Source organism: Nerophis ophidion, linkage group LG01 (genome assembly GCF_033978795.1).
Source record: "Nerophis ophidion isolate RoL-2023_Sa linkage group LG01, RoL_Noph_v1.0, whole genome shotgun sequence".
NCBI lineage: Eukaryota > Metazoa > Chordata > Actinopteri > Syngnathiformes > Syngnathidae > Nerophis > Nerophis ophidion.
In genome coordinates this window covers 53,882,078-53,897,461 of record NC_084611.1, presented here as the reverse complement: position 1 = coordinate 53,897,461, position 15,384 = coordinate 53,882,078, and the positions used below count along the sequence as shown (strand labels likewise).

At 40.7% G+C, this 15,384-nt stretch overlaps 1 protein-coding gene across 1 annotated transcript in view; it reads right to left on the bottom strand.

Annotated features, from left to right (window-relative positions):
* The window catches only part of pmm2 (phosphomannomutase 2), a 36,921-nt gene that overhangs the window by 1,249 nt on the left and 20,288 nt on the right, over window positions 1-15,384 (bottom strand). Inside the window, exons 6-7 of the mRNA XM_061907282.1 lie at window positions 1,634-1,709; window positions 1,449-1,564 (exon numbers count right to left, since the gene is read on the bottom strand). Of these exons, the coding sequence (XP_061763266.1) occupies window positions 1,449-1,564; window positions 1,634-1,709 (192 nt within the window). The remainder of the gene's footprint in view (window positions 1-1,448; window positions 1,565-1,633; window positions 1,710-15,384) is intronic.

Sequence of the window (15,384 nt, the reverse complement as noted above, 5' to 3'; positions counted from 1 at the left end):
TGAGTCTACTGAAAATGTGCGCAAATCTGCTGGATCAAAAGTATACATACAGCAATGTTAATATTTGCTTACATGTCCCTTGGCAAGTTTCACTGCAATAAGGCGCTTTTGGTAGCCATCCACAAGCTTCTGGTTGAGTTTTTGACCACTCTTTTTGATAAAATTGGTGCAGCTCAGCTAAATGTGTTGGTTTTCTGACATGGACTTGTTTCTTCAGCATTGTCCACACGTTTAAGTCAGGACTTTGGGAAGGCCATTCTAAAACCTTAAATCTAGCCTGATTTAGCCATTCCTTTACCACTTTTGATGTGTGTTTGGGGTCATTGTCCTGTTGGAACACCCAAATGCGCCCAAAACCCAACCTCCGGACTGATGATTTTAGGTTGGATGTAATCCTCCCTTTTCATTGTCCTATTTACTGTCTGTAAAGCACCAGTTCCATTGGCAAAAAAAAAACGTCCAGAGCATAATACTACCACCACCATGTTTGACGGTAGGTGTGGTTTTCCTGGGATTAAAGGGTTCACCTTTTCGCCTCCAAACATATTGCTGGGTATTGTGGCCAAATAGCTCAATTTTTGTTTCACCTGACCACAGAACTTTTCTCCAGAAGGTCTTATCTTTGTCCATGTGATGTCAGATGAAACAAAAATGGAGCTGTTTGGCCACAATACCCAGAAACATGTTTGGAGGAGAAAAGGTGAGGCCTTTAAACCCAGGAACACCACACCTACCGTCAAACATGGTGGTGGTAGTATTATGCTCTGGGCATGTTTTTTTGCCAATGGAACTGGTGCTTTACAGAGAGTAAATGAAAAAGGAGGATCACCTCCAAATTCTCCTTGAGAACCTAAAATCATCAGCCCGGAGGTTGGGTCTTGGGCGCAGTTGGGTGTTCCAACAGGACAATGACCCCAAACGCATGTCACAAGCGGTGAAGGAATGGCTAAATCAGGCTAGAAAGAAGGTTTTAGAATGGCCTTCCCAAAGTCCTGACTTAAATGTGTGGACAATGCTGAAGTAAAAAGTCCATGTCAGAAAACCAACACATTTAGCAGAACTGCACCAATTTTGTCAAGAGTGGTCAAAAATTCAAGTAGAAGGTTGTGGATGGCTACCAAAAGCGCCTTATTGCAGTGAAACTTGCCAAAGGACATGTAACTAACAATATTAACATTGCTGTATGTATACTTTGACCCAGCACATTTGCTCACATTTTCAGTAGACCCATAATAGATTCATAAAAAAAACACACTTCATGAATGTTTTTTTGTGACCAACCAGTCACTCTATCACAAAAAAATAAGAGTTGTAGAAAGGATTGGAAACTCAAGACAGTTATCACATGATGTTCTTTACTAGTATATGTCAACTTGTCTTTGCGATTCCCCCAAAATAAACGAAAGCAATCTTCAACCTTAGAAAGGATGGCTTATCAGCGTACTCACAGGCTTAGTTTTGTCCCCAAAGAAGTGAATGGTGGAATACTTGTCGTCCTTGACGATCCCCAGACAGTATCTTTTATCCCAACCATTCGGGAACACGTCAAAGCTGATCTGCCCTCCTGCGGAGCGAGCAGAGACATTTCCAATTTCCAATCACACCGCAGAATCTTGCCTACATTTTAACTCACCGATTGAGAACGACAATCCCTTTTCACTGAAGCGCTCCTTTAAAACGGACACAAACTTCTCGCGGATTTTTTCTTTCTGTTGGGCCAAAAAACACAAAAGCTGCATACGTTTCCATGTGGATACTAAAATTAATTCAAGAAGAACTGCACTTTTTTCGAATTTTGCCTACCAGACAAGAACACTTACATTTTTTAATGCATTTGCAAATTTGAGAAAAAGCCTCACTTCTATTCCGCCTATAAAGGTTTTATATATACACATGCTGTAAGTATATATGTAATGTACCAACAGATATATTCATAATGACATGTAGAATTTACATATTTAGCTCGTTTACAGACATCATGAGAGCCAACGGACATAATTCAACATCACTTACTGTACAATGTCTGCTCTCACTGGGGTGTTGATATATTCACATTTACATGATGAACGAAGTGTATTTTTGTATTGAGTAAACCAAAAAAAGTGTGCCAACTTGTCAGTTTACCATTTTAGCATCAAGTTGAGGGACGTGGTTTATAATCTAGGATTAAACTTTCTCAAGATCAGAGGCGATGCAGGAGCTCACCAGCTCGAGGTTGTCAATACCATGAATGGATTAAACGTGGACCCCGACTTAAACAAGTAGAAAAACTTATTTTGGTCAATTGTACGTAATATGTTCTGTACTGTGCAATCTACCAATACAAGTTTCAATCAATCAATATATGAGCAATTGGCTCTCTAAACAAAGTAAGTCCTTAACTATGGAGGTTGATTTGTGTCTATTAGAAAAGGTTTGGGTTTTTTTACACTGAATTTTTTGCATCAAATTGGGCTGACATTTCAATAGAAAAAATATATTATGTAAAAATTCAGTGTTTTAAAAAATTTTTGTTTAAGAAATCAATGTAAAAAAGAATTCATTGTAAAAAAAATTCAGTATATAAAAATTCAATGTACATAAAATTCCATATATAAAAATTCAGCGCTAAAAAAATCAGTGCAGAAAATGTTGCTGCTTCAAAACACAAGACCTATCCATCCATCCATCCATTTTCTACCGCTTAATCCCTTTGGGGGAGGTGGGGGGGGTGCCGCGCTAGAACCTACTGTATCTCAGCTACAATCAGGCGGAAGGCAGTGTACACCCTGGACAAGTCGCCACCTCATCGCAGAACCCACTTCCGGTAATTTACGACTGAAGCGATCGATCCTGTCTCAGAAACAGCTAATGAGGTGTCAAGTTTGAAGTCACGTGACTTAAAAAAGAGGGCGGAGTCATGCGGCCACACCCACAGGCCATGTCATTTACTTCAGTGTTTTTCAACTAGTGTGCCGTGAGATACCATCTGGTGTGCCATGGGAGATTATCTAAATTCACATATTTGGGTTAAAAATATTTTTTGCAAACCAGTAATTCTAGTCTGCAAATTGTGTGTTGTTGTTGAGTGTCAGTGCTGTCTCGAGCTCAGCAGAGTAAGCGTGTAATACTCTTCAAAGCTATTGCTTTGTAGATGTCGGGAACAGCGGGAGGCAGCGTGCAGGTAAAAAGGTGTCTAATGCTTAAACCAAAAATAAACAAAAGGCGAGCGCCCCCTACGAAAAGGCATGGAAGCTTAGGGGAAGGCTATGCAGAACAAAATTAAAACTGAGCAGGCTACAAAGTAAACAAAAACAGAATGCTGGACGACCGCAAAGACTTACTGCGGCGCAAAGATGGCGTCCACAGTGTACATCCGAACCTGACACACAAAGGAGGACAAAAACAACTGAAATATTCTTGATTGCTAAAACAAAGTAGATGCGGGAAATATCGCTCAAAGGAAGACATGAAACTGCTACAGGAAAGTACCAAATAAAGACAAAAAGACACCAAAATAGGAGCGCAAGATAAGAACTAAAACACGACACAGACTCAAAATAAGTCCGGTTGTGACAAGTGGTGAGAATACACCTACCTTGAGACAAGAGCTATAGTGATGCATGCTTGGTTATGCTTTAAAGTCATACCCAACAATTGCGGCGACGACTTTTTACTGTCAACCAAGTTGTTGTTTTTTTGATGATTTCTACCAGCAGTGTGCCTACGGATTTTTTCAACGCCAAAAATGTGCCTCATCTCAGTTAAGGTTGAAAAACACTGATCTACTTTATGTGTGCTTGGATCCCTTTGTAAACACTCTAAATCAGGGATGCCCATTATGTCGATCACGACCTACCAGTCGATCGTGGAGGGTGTGTCAGTCGATTGCAAACCAAGCAAAAAAATAAATAAACCTAAAAATTGGTGATCATCAATCTTTAGTACGACGTCACTTTCGTCACTTGATTGACATTCACGGCACCCGAGGGTCTTCTGAGATGACGCTGGCTGCTGCGAGATCATTATTAAGAAAACATGACCGAGAGGAGGGCGAGAAACACTTTTTATTTCAACACTCCCACGCCGTACCCTAAAGACAGACTACACAGTTGCTGTCTTCACAATAAAAGCCCTGCTTCCTCCTGCCTGTGCTAACAAAATAAGAGTCTCAGAAAGCTAGCATGCACAAGTTAGCAAGCTACGGAGTTTGCTGTCAATGTATCCATCCATCCATTTTCTACCGCTTATCCCTTTTGGGGTCGCAAGGAGCGCTGGCGCCTATCTTGCAAAATGTATAAAAAAGGTTTATGAAAGCTGGACAAATAAGACGCCAAAAACTAACCACTTTCATGTGGTATTGGACAGAAAGGAGGACTTTTTTCTCCTCCATTCGAAAATGTGGACGTTATCAGCACTACTGTCTGATTCCAAACAATGCAAGTCATCAGAATCAGGTAATACACCAACTTATATACTTGTCTTAATGAAACAAAAAAAATCTATATGTGTTAAACATGCTTGTGTTATCATTAAACACCTTTAACATGTTAACAAACACGTCTCTTTCATAAATAATTAAATATAAATTATATATATGAATGAGGTAGATAGCTCGCCTGCAGAAAAAAGTGTGGGCACGCCTGCTCTAAATAGTGGAAGTTTCTGTGCATTAGTGGGGAAAAAAATTCCCCAAATTCCACAATAAAGGATAAAAACTGATCACCAAATGGTACAAACAAAGATAAAAAAAATAATTAATACTAAAACGCTATCAAAAAAAAAACAAATGAAAAATGGAATAAAATTGTAGTTTTTTTACTGAGTAAGACACTCAAAATGTACACAAAAACATAACAACTATGAACCCACCTCTTTCATCGACATCTTTTATAATCGAACAAAAAATATGCAACAAATATAAACCCAAAGGGTAAAAAAACATCCACATATTTTATATAATTCCGCCCGAATGCAGCTGAGATAGGCTCCAGCGACCCTCCGCGACCCCCAAAGGGACAAGCGGTAGGAAATGGATGGATCACTTTTCTGCAGACCTCCCTGTGGTTACCGTAGTAACCCGGATGTCACTCAAATGTGCAGATTCTAACCATTGGAACCATTTGTATTGGGGCGGTATAGCTCGATCGAAAATGACACCTTTAATTGTTTGTGGTGTGAAATTATTTTGTCTGACTTTTGTGTTTGTTATGACTGTGTTATTACTGTGACTTAAGAAACGTAACGGTACAAAAGTATTAAAACTAGCGTTGTTAGCGTTAAAATAACACTTTTAATCATTTGTGCTGTGAAATTCTTTTGTCTGACTAATATTATGTTTGTTATTAACCACGTTTGTGTTATTACCGTGCTATTACTGTGTTGTTACCGTGTTATTACGTGACCTAACAAACGTAACGGCACAAAAAAAAAATAAAGCTAGCGTTGTTATTGTGTTATTACGATCGATCCCCGCTTCCGCCATCCATGTCACTGCCGTTGTGTCCTTGGGCAAGAAAATTTACCCACCTGCTCCAAGTGCCACACCCACACTGGTTTAAATGGAACTTAGATATTGGGTTTCACTATGTAAAAGCGCTTTGAGACACTAGAGAAAAGCGCTATATAAATATAATTCACTTTACTTCATTTATATAGTTTGAAAATATCCAACGGGCCGCGTTAACTATGTTGTATTATGCCATGGTAGCCCAGGTACTACTTTTTTCACGCTCTTATGTAAGACCCATGTCACGTGACTTCAATCTTGACACCTCATTGGTTCAGAGACAGGATCGATTACCCCGGTCTTAATTTACCGGAAGTGAGTCTTACTTTTTGAGGCAGCGAATTTTTCTACACCAATATTTTTTTACACTGACTTTTTGTAGAATACAATTTTTAAACACACATGTTAAAAAACAACAAAAATCAATTGTTTAAAGAAATTGTCAGCAAATTTTGATGTAAAAAAAAAATTTCAGTTCACAAAATTCAAAGGCAAAAAAATTCAGTTCGATAAATTCAGTGTCGCATAAAGCTTCCGTAATAAGGACACAAATTAACGTTAGCACTCATAACAATATTGCTGATAATTGGTTAATATTCAGGTCACGAAACGTAAATGGATCGTTATTTATCAGGTTTTACGCTCGGAGTAAACGCATTAGACAGAATGATGTCATAGCTCCCATTGGCTCCATTGTAAGCAGACGTTTATTTACGAGGTAGAATCCATTAAAACAAGATACATGTTCCTGTCTCTCATAAGGATTTTGAATTATAGGCAAACTTCCAAAAAAATGTGCAGTTCCCTTCCCAGTTTACCTGTAAAAACTAATCACACCTCTAAAGGCCTTAGTGGGCACATGCGTGGACAGCACCTTTTAGCTCTTATTTCCAAAATTGTGTACACGACTGAATTGGGGTCTTATGGCCACTTATGTGGACACTTATACTGCCATCTGGTGGTGTCAGAAGAGTATAACATACAATGGAATTTGGATTAAAAAAAAGTGTAAAAATTAAAATCAGCAGGTTACTACACATGAAGTACACGTTTGTGTACTTATGGACTAAGTACATCATATCAAAGGATGATTTTTATGTTGTATTCTAACAAGGGTCCAATTAATCCGAATAGCAAAGACAAATTTTTAAAAAAGCATGTAAACAAACGATAGGGCCTTTAGAGGTTAAAGGGGAACTGCACTATTTTTTGGGGAATTTTGCTTATTGTTCACAATCCTTAAGAAAAATATGACGACGGATGGATTGTTTTTTTTAAATGAATTCTAACTTGTAAACAAAAGGTAAAAAAAATAATGGAGTTGCTGCCGTGTCCTTTATTCTGCCCATAAAACCCAATAAATAACCATCTAAAAACTGCCAACAATTCCAGCTAGATTCCAGCAATCAGCATTGTACAGTAGATGTCCGATAATATCGGACTGCCGATATTATCGGCCAATAAATGCTTTAAAATGTAATATCGGAAATTATCGGTATTGGTTTCAAAAAGTAAAATGTATGACTTTTTAAAACGCTGCTGTACGGAGTGGTACACGGACGTGGGGAGAAGTACAGATCAGTTATACTTGCCAACCCTCCCGATTTTCCCGGGAGACTCTCGAATATCAGTGCCCCTCCCGAAAATCTCCCAGGGCAACCATTCTCCCGAATTTCTCCCGATTTCCACCCAGACAACAATATTGGGGGCGTGCCTTTGCGTGCCGGCCCAATCAAATAATATGAACGGCTGTTCACACACATAAGTGAATGCAGTGCAAACTTGGTCAACAGCCATACAGGTCACACCGAGGGTGGCCGTAGAAACAACTTTAACACTGTCATAAACATGTGCCACACTGTGAAACAACACCAAACAAGAATGACATTCACACAACAGAACAAATACCCGGAACCCCTTGCAGCACTAACTCTTCCCGGACCCTACATCATACAGCCCCCGCCCACCCAACCTCACCCATCTCAACCTCCTCATGCTCTCTCAGGGAGAGCATGTCCCAAATTCCAAGCTGCTGTTTTAAGGCATGTTAAAAAAAATAATGCACTTTGTGACATCAATAATAAACATGGCAGTGCCATGTTGGCATTTTTTTTCCATAACTTGGGTTGATTTAGTTTGGAAAACCTTGTTACATTGTTTAATGCATCCAGCGGGGCATCACAACAAAATTAGGCATAATTATATGCTAATTCCACGACTGTATATAACGGTATGGGTTGATATCGGAATCGGTAAGTAAGAGTTGGACAATATCGGATATCGGTAAAAAATCCATTATCGGACATTTCTATGAAAAACCAACTAAAAACTGCCAACAATTCCAGATAGATTCCAGCAGTCGGCATCCTAACGCCAGCGGACATTGTACAGTAGGTGATGTTTTTATTTTCCATGTTGGCTTTCATGAAGTCTGCAGAAAGTAATAATCAGTGATGACGTGGACCGGAAAAATTCTGGTCACAGAGTATGCCATTTGTTTACAAGCGAATGGAATGGGATTCAGACTATTTAGGAGTGAGTGTAGTCGATGCACAGCGATCGTTCTGCCACACAATACCTCAATATGCTAACGTGGGGAATTTACACTTCAACGACTGTGGTCGGCTTTGACAGTTAGGATTGCTCGTTTGCATCAAAACAGTTGTTATTCTCAACGCGATAGAGCTAAACCACCCTCCTGGTTTTTTGGAGTATAAACATTTGGGTTTTTGCACCAGCCGCTAGACTAGAACGCACTAATCTAAGTCTATGAACATGAACTGAGGAAGCTGAGGCGAAACGCCTTCCAAGACAGAGCAAACAGTCCAGTTGTGATGTATTGAATACTTGACCGCTGCTCATTATTTTTCATGACTATTTTCTTGACACAAAATGTTAAAAATAACTATAGCCCTCATTCTAATACTATTATTGCAACGTTAGTTTTGTTCTGCAAAAATGTGTTTTTTGTGATATACAGTACAGGCCAAAAGTTTTGGACACACCTTCTCATTCAATGTGTTTTTTTATTTTCAAGACTATTTACACGTTAAAAAAGTATATGTTCCGGTTCAATATGATTAGTAATTGTGAGTAAAATAGACACTTTAAACGCAGATAACAAGATAGACGCAGCAGCTCAGAGCTCTCTTTTTTGGTGCAAGTTTTTGTTATTTTTGCTAGAATGGGGTGTGTGTCTGACCACATTATGCCGGGCGACTAACATCTACAGTCGACCCGAACTTCTTAAATTTGGACTACGGATTGAGCAAAACGTCTCAACTGAGTTTCTTTGCTTACACGAGATACTGGCGGATATAGCCAGGACACCGGGCTCTCCGTGGATTACATTTCCAAGGAGAAGGAGGCGGAGGGACAGGAAGCAAAAGCAGGGCTGCAGAGCTGGCGTGCTAGCTAGGCTCCGCGAGCTGCCATTCAAACCATCGCTTCCCAGCATTTTTTTATCTAATGTAAGATCCCTCGCCAACAAGCTGGACGAGCTGAAGCTGCAGATTGCGACAAATAAGATGGTCGGGGACAGCTGCATTCTGCTCATCCTGGACACAGCTATCGAGCTGACAGAACCAAAGACTCTGGTAAGAGTAGAGGAGGTGGTTTATGCATCTACGTCAACAACAGCTGGTGCACCAACACCTAGACTGTTACTAGTCACTGCTCATGAAGTGTGAAGTGAATGATATTTATATAGCGTTTTTTCTCTAGTGACTCAAAGCGCTTTACATAGTGAAACCCAATATCTAATTTTTACATTTAAACCAGTGTGGGTGGCACTGAGAGCAGGTGGGTAAAGTGCCTTGCCCAAGGACACAACGGCAGTGACCAGGATGGCGGAAGCGGGGATCGAACCTGCAAACCTCAAGTTGCTGGCACGGCCGCTCTACCAACCGAGCTATACCGCCCCTCATCTGATTTGGAGTACATTACTGTGAAATGCAGACCCATCTACCTTACACGGGAGTTTAATGTTGTCATGCTAACGGCTGTTTACATACCACCGGCAGCTAATGCTAGTACGGCACTCAGGGTGTTACATGACTCCATTAGCAGTCAACAAAGCGTGTATCATGAGGCGGTGCACATCATTGTTGGGGACTTTAATCATCCAGAATTGAAAACTGTGCTCCCTAAATTCCACCAGCACATTAAATGTGCAACTAGGGGAAAAAACACTCAGGACAAGGTTTACTCTAATATCAAGAGTAGCTACAAGGCTAAGCCACTACCACACTTGGGCCAGTCTGACCACTTGTCAGTGTTGTGAATCCCAGCATACACCATCCATCCATCCATCTTCTTCCGCTTATCCGAGGTCGCTTCGGGTGGCAGCAGGCTAAGCAGGGAAGCCCAGACTTCCCTCTCCCCAGCCACTTCATCTAGCTCTTCCCGGGGGATCCCGAGGCGTTCCCAGGCCAGCCGGGAGACATAGTCTTCCCAACGTGTCCTGGGTCTTCCCCATGGCCTCCTACCGTGCCCTAAACACCTCCCTAGGGAGGCGTTCGGGTAGCATCCTTACCGGATGCCCATGCCGCCTCATCTGGCTCCTCTCGATGTGGAGGAGCAGCGGCTTTACTTTGAGCTCCTCTCGGATGGCAGAGCTTCTCACCCTATCTCTAAGGGAGAGCCCCGCCACCCGGCGGAGGAAACTCATTTCGGCCGCTTGAACCCGTAATCTTATCCTTTCGGTCATGACCCAAAGCTCATGACCATAGGTGAGGATGGGAACGTAAATCGACTTGTAAATTGAGAGGTTTGCCTTCCGGCTCAGCTCCTTCTTCACCACAACGGATCGGTACAACATCCGCATTACTGAAGACGCCGCACCGAGTCTTGTTCACCCACTTGTGAACAAGACTCCTAGGTACTTGAACTCCTCCACTTGGAGCAGGATCTCCTCCCCAACCCGGATATGGAACTCCACCCATTTCTTGGCCAGAACCATGGACTCGGACTTGGAGGTGCTGATTCTCATTCCGGTCGCTTCACACTCAGCTGCGAACCTATCCAGTGAGAGCTAAAGATCCCGGCCAGATGAAGGCATCACGAACACATCATCTGCAAAAAGCAGACCTAATCCCGCGGCCACCAAACCTGAACCCCTCAACGCCTTGACTGCGCCTAGAAATTCTGTCCATAAAAGTTATGAATAGAATCGGTGGCAAAAGACAGCCTTGGCAGAGTCCATACACCCCCCTCAGGAAAAGTGCTCCCCCGACAACTAAGACTGTTAAAATCTGGCCTGAGGGGCGCCTCTCAGCAGCTCTAGCATTGCTTTGAAAGAACAAACTGGGGCATCTTTAAACAGCAGGACCTGGAGGACTACACTTCATCTGTGCTGAGCTATACCAAGTTCTGCACAGATATTGCTATGACAGAAAAGCGCATCCGGATCTATACAAACCAAAAGCACTGGATGACTGGTGAGGTCAGGACCCTGCTGAAGGAGAGGAACAAGGCCTTTAGGTGTGGTGATGGGGCACAGTACAGTGCTGCAAGAGCCAGCCTGAGGAGAGGCATCATAGAAGCCAAGACAGCATATCAGAAGAAAATAGAGGGACACCTCAGCAGCAACAACACAAGGCAGGTGTGGCAGGGGGTGAAGCACATCACCGGCTACAAATCCAACAATCTCGCTGTGGCTGATGGAGAGGCCTCGCTGGCGGAGGAACTGAACATCTTCTTCGCTCGCTTTGAGGTGGAGCAACCACATCCAGTCACATCACAACCCTCAACCCGTGACAACGACCTCATGTTGAAGGAACATGAGGTGCAGCGCACACTAAGTAGGGTGAACCCAAGGAAAGCTGCTAGACCGGATGGCGTACCTGGACGTGTATAAAGACCTTTGCTGACCAGCTCGCTGTTGTCTTCACCAGGATTTTCAACCAATCCTTGTCCCAGTACATTGTCCCACCCTGTCTAAAGGACTCTGTTATTGTCCCACTTCCAAAAAATACTGCAGTACACAGCCTGAATAAATACCGTCCAGTGGCACTTACACCAATCATTATGAAGTGCTTTGAAACTGTGGTTCAGGGGCACATCACCTCAAATCTGCCACCTGCATTGGACTCCCACCAGTTTGCGTACAGGGCAAACAAATCTACAGAGGATGCTATCGCAACAGCCCTCCACACTGCTCTGAGCCACCTAGAGCACTAGGGGAGCTATGCAAGGCTACTTTTTGTTGATTTTAGCTCTGCATTCAACACCATCCTCCCCCACAGATTGGTGCCTAAACTGACGGGGCTGGGACTGTCTTCCTACATCTGCCACTGGATCCTGGACTTCCTGACAAATCGCTCTCAGAGGGTGAGAGTAGGCTCCCACCTCTCAACATCCATCAGCATCAGCACCGGCTTCCCCCAGGGCTGCGTGCAAAGTCCCCTACTCTACACCCTCTACACTCATGACTACACCCCTGCTCACGCCAGCAATACCACCATTAAATTTGCAGACGACACCACAGTAGTTGGATTCATTTCTGGGAGGGATGAGTCTGCCTACAGAAATGAAGTGGAGCGGCTGCCTGGGTGGTGCAGGGAAAACAACTTGGTCCTTAACACCACCAAGTTAAGGACTGTTCCCCCACTTGTGAACAAGACTCTTAGGTACTTGAACTCCTCCACTTGGGGCAGGGTCTCCTCCCCAACCCGGATATGGCACTCCACCCATTTCCGGGCGAGAACCATGGACTCGGACTTGGAGGTGCTGATTCTCATTCCGGTGGCTTCACACTCAGTTGCGAATTTATCCAGTGATAGGTTTCCAGAAGAAAAAAACAATAAACATCCAACCACTGTACATCAATGGGGACTATGTGGAAAGGGTCTCTAACTTCAGGTTCCTGGGCATCCAGACCTGTAGTGGAGTATGAACACCTCAGTGACCATCAAAAAGGCACAGCAAAGACTTTATTTTCTGAGACTTCTCAAAAAGAACAATCTGTTTCAAAAACTGCTTGTGTCCTTCTATCGCTGCTCAATAGAGAGTGTGCTGACATACTGCATGTGTGTATGGTATACCAGTTGCACAGTGGCAGAGAGAAATGCACTTCAGAGGGTCATAAAAACTGCCATGAAGATCACTGGCTGCTCTCTCCCCTCCCTTGATGAACTGTATAGTGCCAGGCGCCTCAAAAAGGCCCAAAACATCATAAAGGACCCTTCTCACCCTGGACATAAACTTTTTAAACTGACGCCCTCAGGCAGGAGGTACAGGACAATAAAAAGCCGGACAAACCGATTTAAGAACACTTTTTATCCGAGAGCAATAGTGTCGCTGAACACAAGATAACAATAAGGACTGTGCATGTGAGCTGTATGCTTGGTATTTTTATGTATTTTATGTATTTTTATCTATTTATCTATGTTCTTATGTTTTTTATGTGTTATGAATTTGCACTAAATTAGTTCTGCATGCAATTTCATTGTACAATGTACAATTACAATAAAGATATATTCTATTCTATTCTATATGTTCCGGTTCAATACGATTAGTAATTGTGAGTAATATAGACACTTAAAAAAGTATATGTTCCGGTTCTATACGATTAGTAATTGTGAGTAATATAGACACTTTAAAAAAGTATATGTTCCGGTTCAATGTGAGTAATATAGACACTTTAAAAAAGTATATGTTCCGGTTCAATACGATTAGTAATTGAGAGTAATATAGACACTTTTAAAAAGTATATATTCCGGTTCAATGTGAGTAATATAGACACTTTAAAAAAGTATATGTTCCGGTTCAATACGATTAGTAATTGAGAGTAATATAGACACATTAAAAAAGTATATGTTCCGGTTCAATGTGAGTAATATAGACACTTTAAAAAAGTATATGTTCCGGTTCAATACGATTAGTAATTGTGAGTAATATAGACACTTTAAAAAAGTATATGTTCCGGTTCAATGTGAGTAATATAGACACTTTAAAAAAGTAAATGTTCCGGTTCAATACGATTAGTAATTGAGAGTAATATAGACACTTTTAAAAAGTATATTTTCCGGTTCAATACGATTAGTAATTGTGAGTAACATACACACTTTAAAAAAGTATATGTTCCGGTTCAATGTGAGTAATAGAGACACTTTAAAAAGTATATGTTCTGGTTCAATATGATTAGTAATTGTGAGTAATATAGACACTTTGAAAAAGTATATGTTCCGGTTCAATACGATTAGTAATTGTGAGTAATATAGACACTTTAAAAAAGTATATGTTCCGGTTCAATGTGAGTAATATAGACACTTTAAAAAAGTAAATGTTCCGGTTCAATACGATTAGTAATTGAGAGTAATATAGACACTTTTAAAAAGTATATTTTCCGGTTCAATACGATTAGTAATTGTGAGTAACATACACACTTTAAAAAAGTATATGTTCCGGTTCAATGTGAGTAATAGAGACACTTTAAAAAGTATATGTTCTGGTTAAATATGATTAGTAATTGTGAGTAATATAGACACTTTGAAAAAGTATATGTTTCGGTTCAATACGATTAATAATTGTGAGTAATATAGACACTTTAAAAAAGTATGTGTTCCGGTTCAATACTATTAGTAATTGTGAGTAATATAGACACTTTAAAAATGTATATGTTCTGGTTCAATACGATTAGTTAATTGTGAGTAATATAGACACTTTACAAATGTATATGTTCTGGTTCAATACGATTAGTAATTGTGAGTAATATAGACACTTTAAAAAAGTAAATGTTCCGGTTCAATACGATTAGCAATTGTGAGTAATATAGACACTTTTAAAAAAGTATATGTTCCGGTTCAATACGATTAGTAATTGTGAGTAATATAGACACTTTAAAAAAAGTATATGTTCTGGTTCAATATGATTAGTGTCAGGCTTGCCACTGACAGTTTGTGTTTTAGTTTTTCCTCTGTATTTAGTATTTCCTGTCCTTAGTTCCTGTCAACTGCTCTTATTTTGTCAGCTTCCTGTCTTGTTCCCTGAGTGCTGTGTTACCCCTCAGCTGCGGCTGATTGGCACCTGGCCACACCCGTTGCCAATCAGCCCGCTCCTATTTGTACCAGCTTTGTCTTGTGTCAGTTGCTGGATTATTGTATTGTTGTTGCCACATATCGCTCTTGTCGTGCTACCTGTCGTGTCGATATGATCATTTCAGCTATTACCTGTCGTGCTACATTTTGTCCTGGTCGTTGTAGCCGTAAGCTGTTCTTGTTAGCCATTAGCTATTTCCAGTTTTTTTGTTTGCTATCCACTAGCTTCCATGCTAAAGTTCCTTTTTGTTTTCTAGCTCCCAGTGCTAGCTCCCTTAGTTTGTTATTCCGCCCACGTGCGCGCTTTTTGTTTGTTCTTGTTTGGTTTTAATTAAATCAAGTTTTCCAATCCAATGCCTGCCTCCATCTCTGCATCTTGGGGTTCATCAACAACAACAAATAACTTTGACAATTAGTAATTTTGAGTAACATAGACACTTTAAAAAGTAAATGTTCTGGTTCAATACGATTAGCAGTTGTGAGTAATATAGACACTTTTAAAAAAGTATATGTTCCGGTTCAATACGATTAGTAATTGTGAGTAATATAGACACTTTAAAAAAGTATATGTTCCGGTTCAATATGATTAGTAATTGTGAGTAATATAGACACTCTAAAAAAGTATATTTTCCGGTTCAATATGATTAGTAATTGTAATACAGACACTTTAAAAAAGTATATGTTCCGGTTCAATGTGATTAGTAATTGTGAGCAATATAAACACTTTGAAAAAAGTGTATGTTCCGGTTCAATATGATTAGGAATTGTGAGTAATATAGACACTTTAAAAAAGTATATGTTCCAGTTCAATATGATTAGGAATTGTGAGTAATATAGACACTTTAAAAAAGTATATGT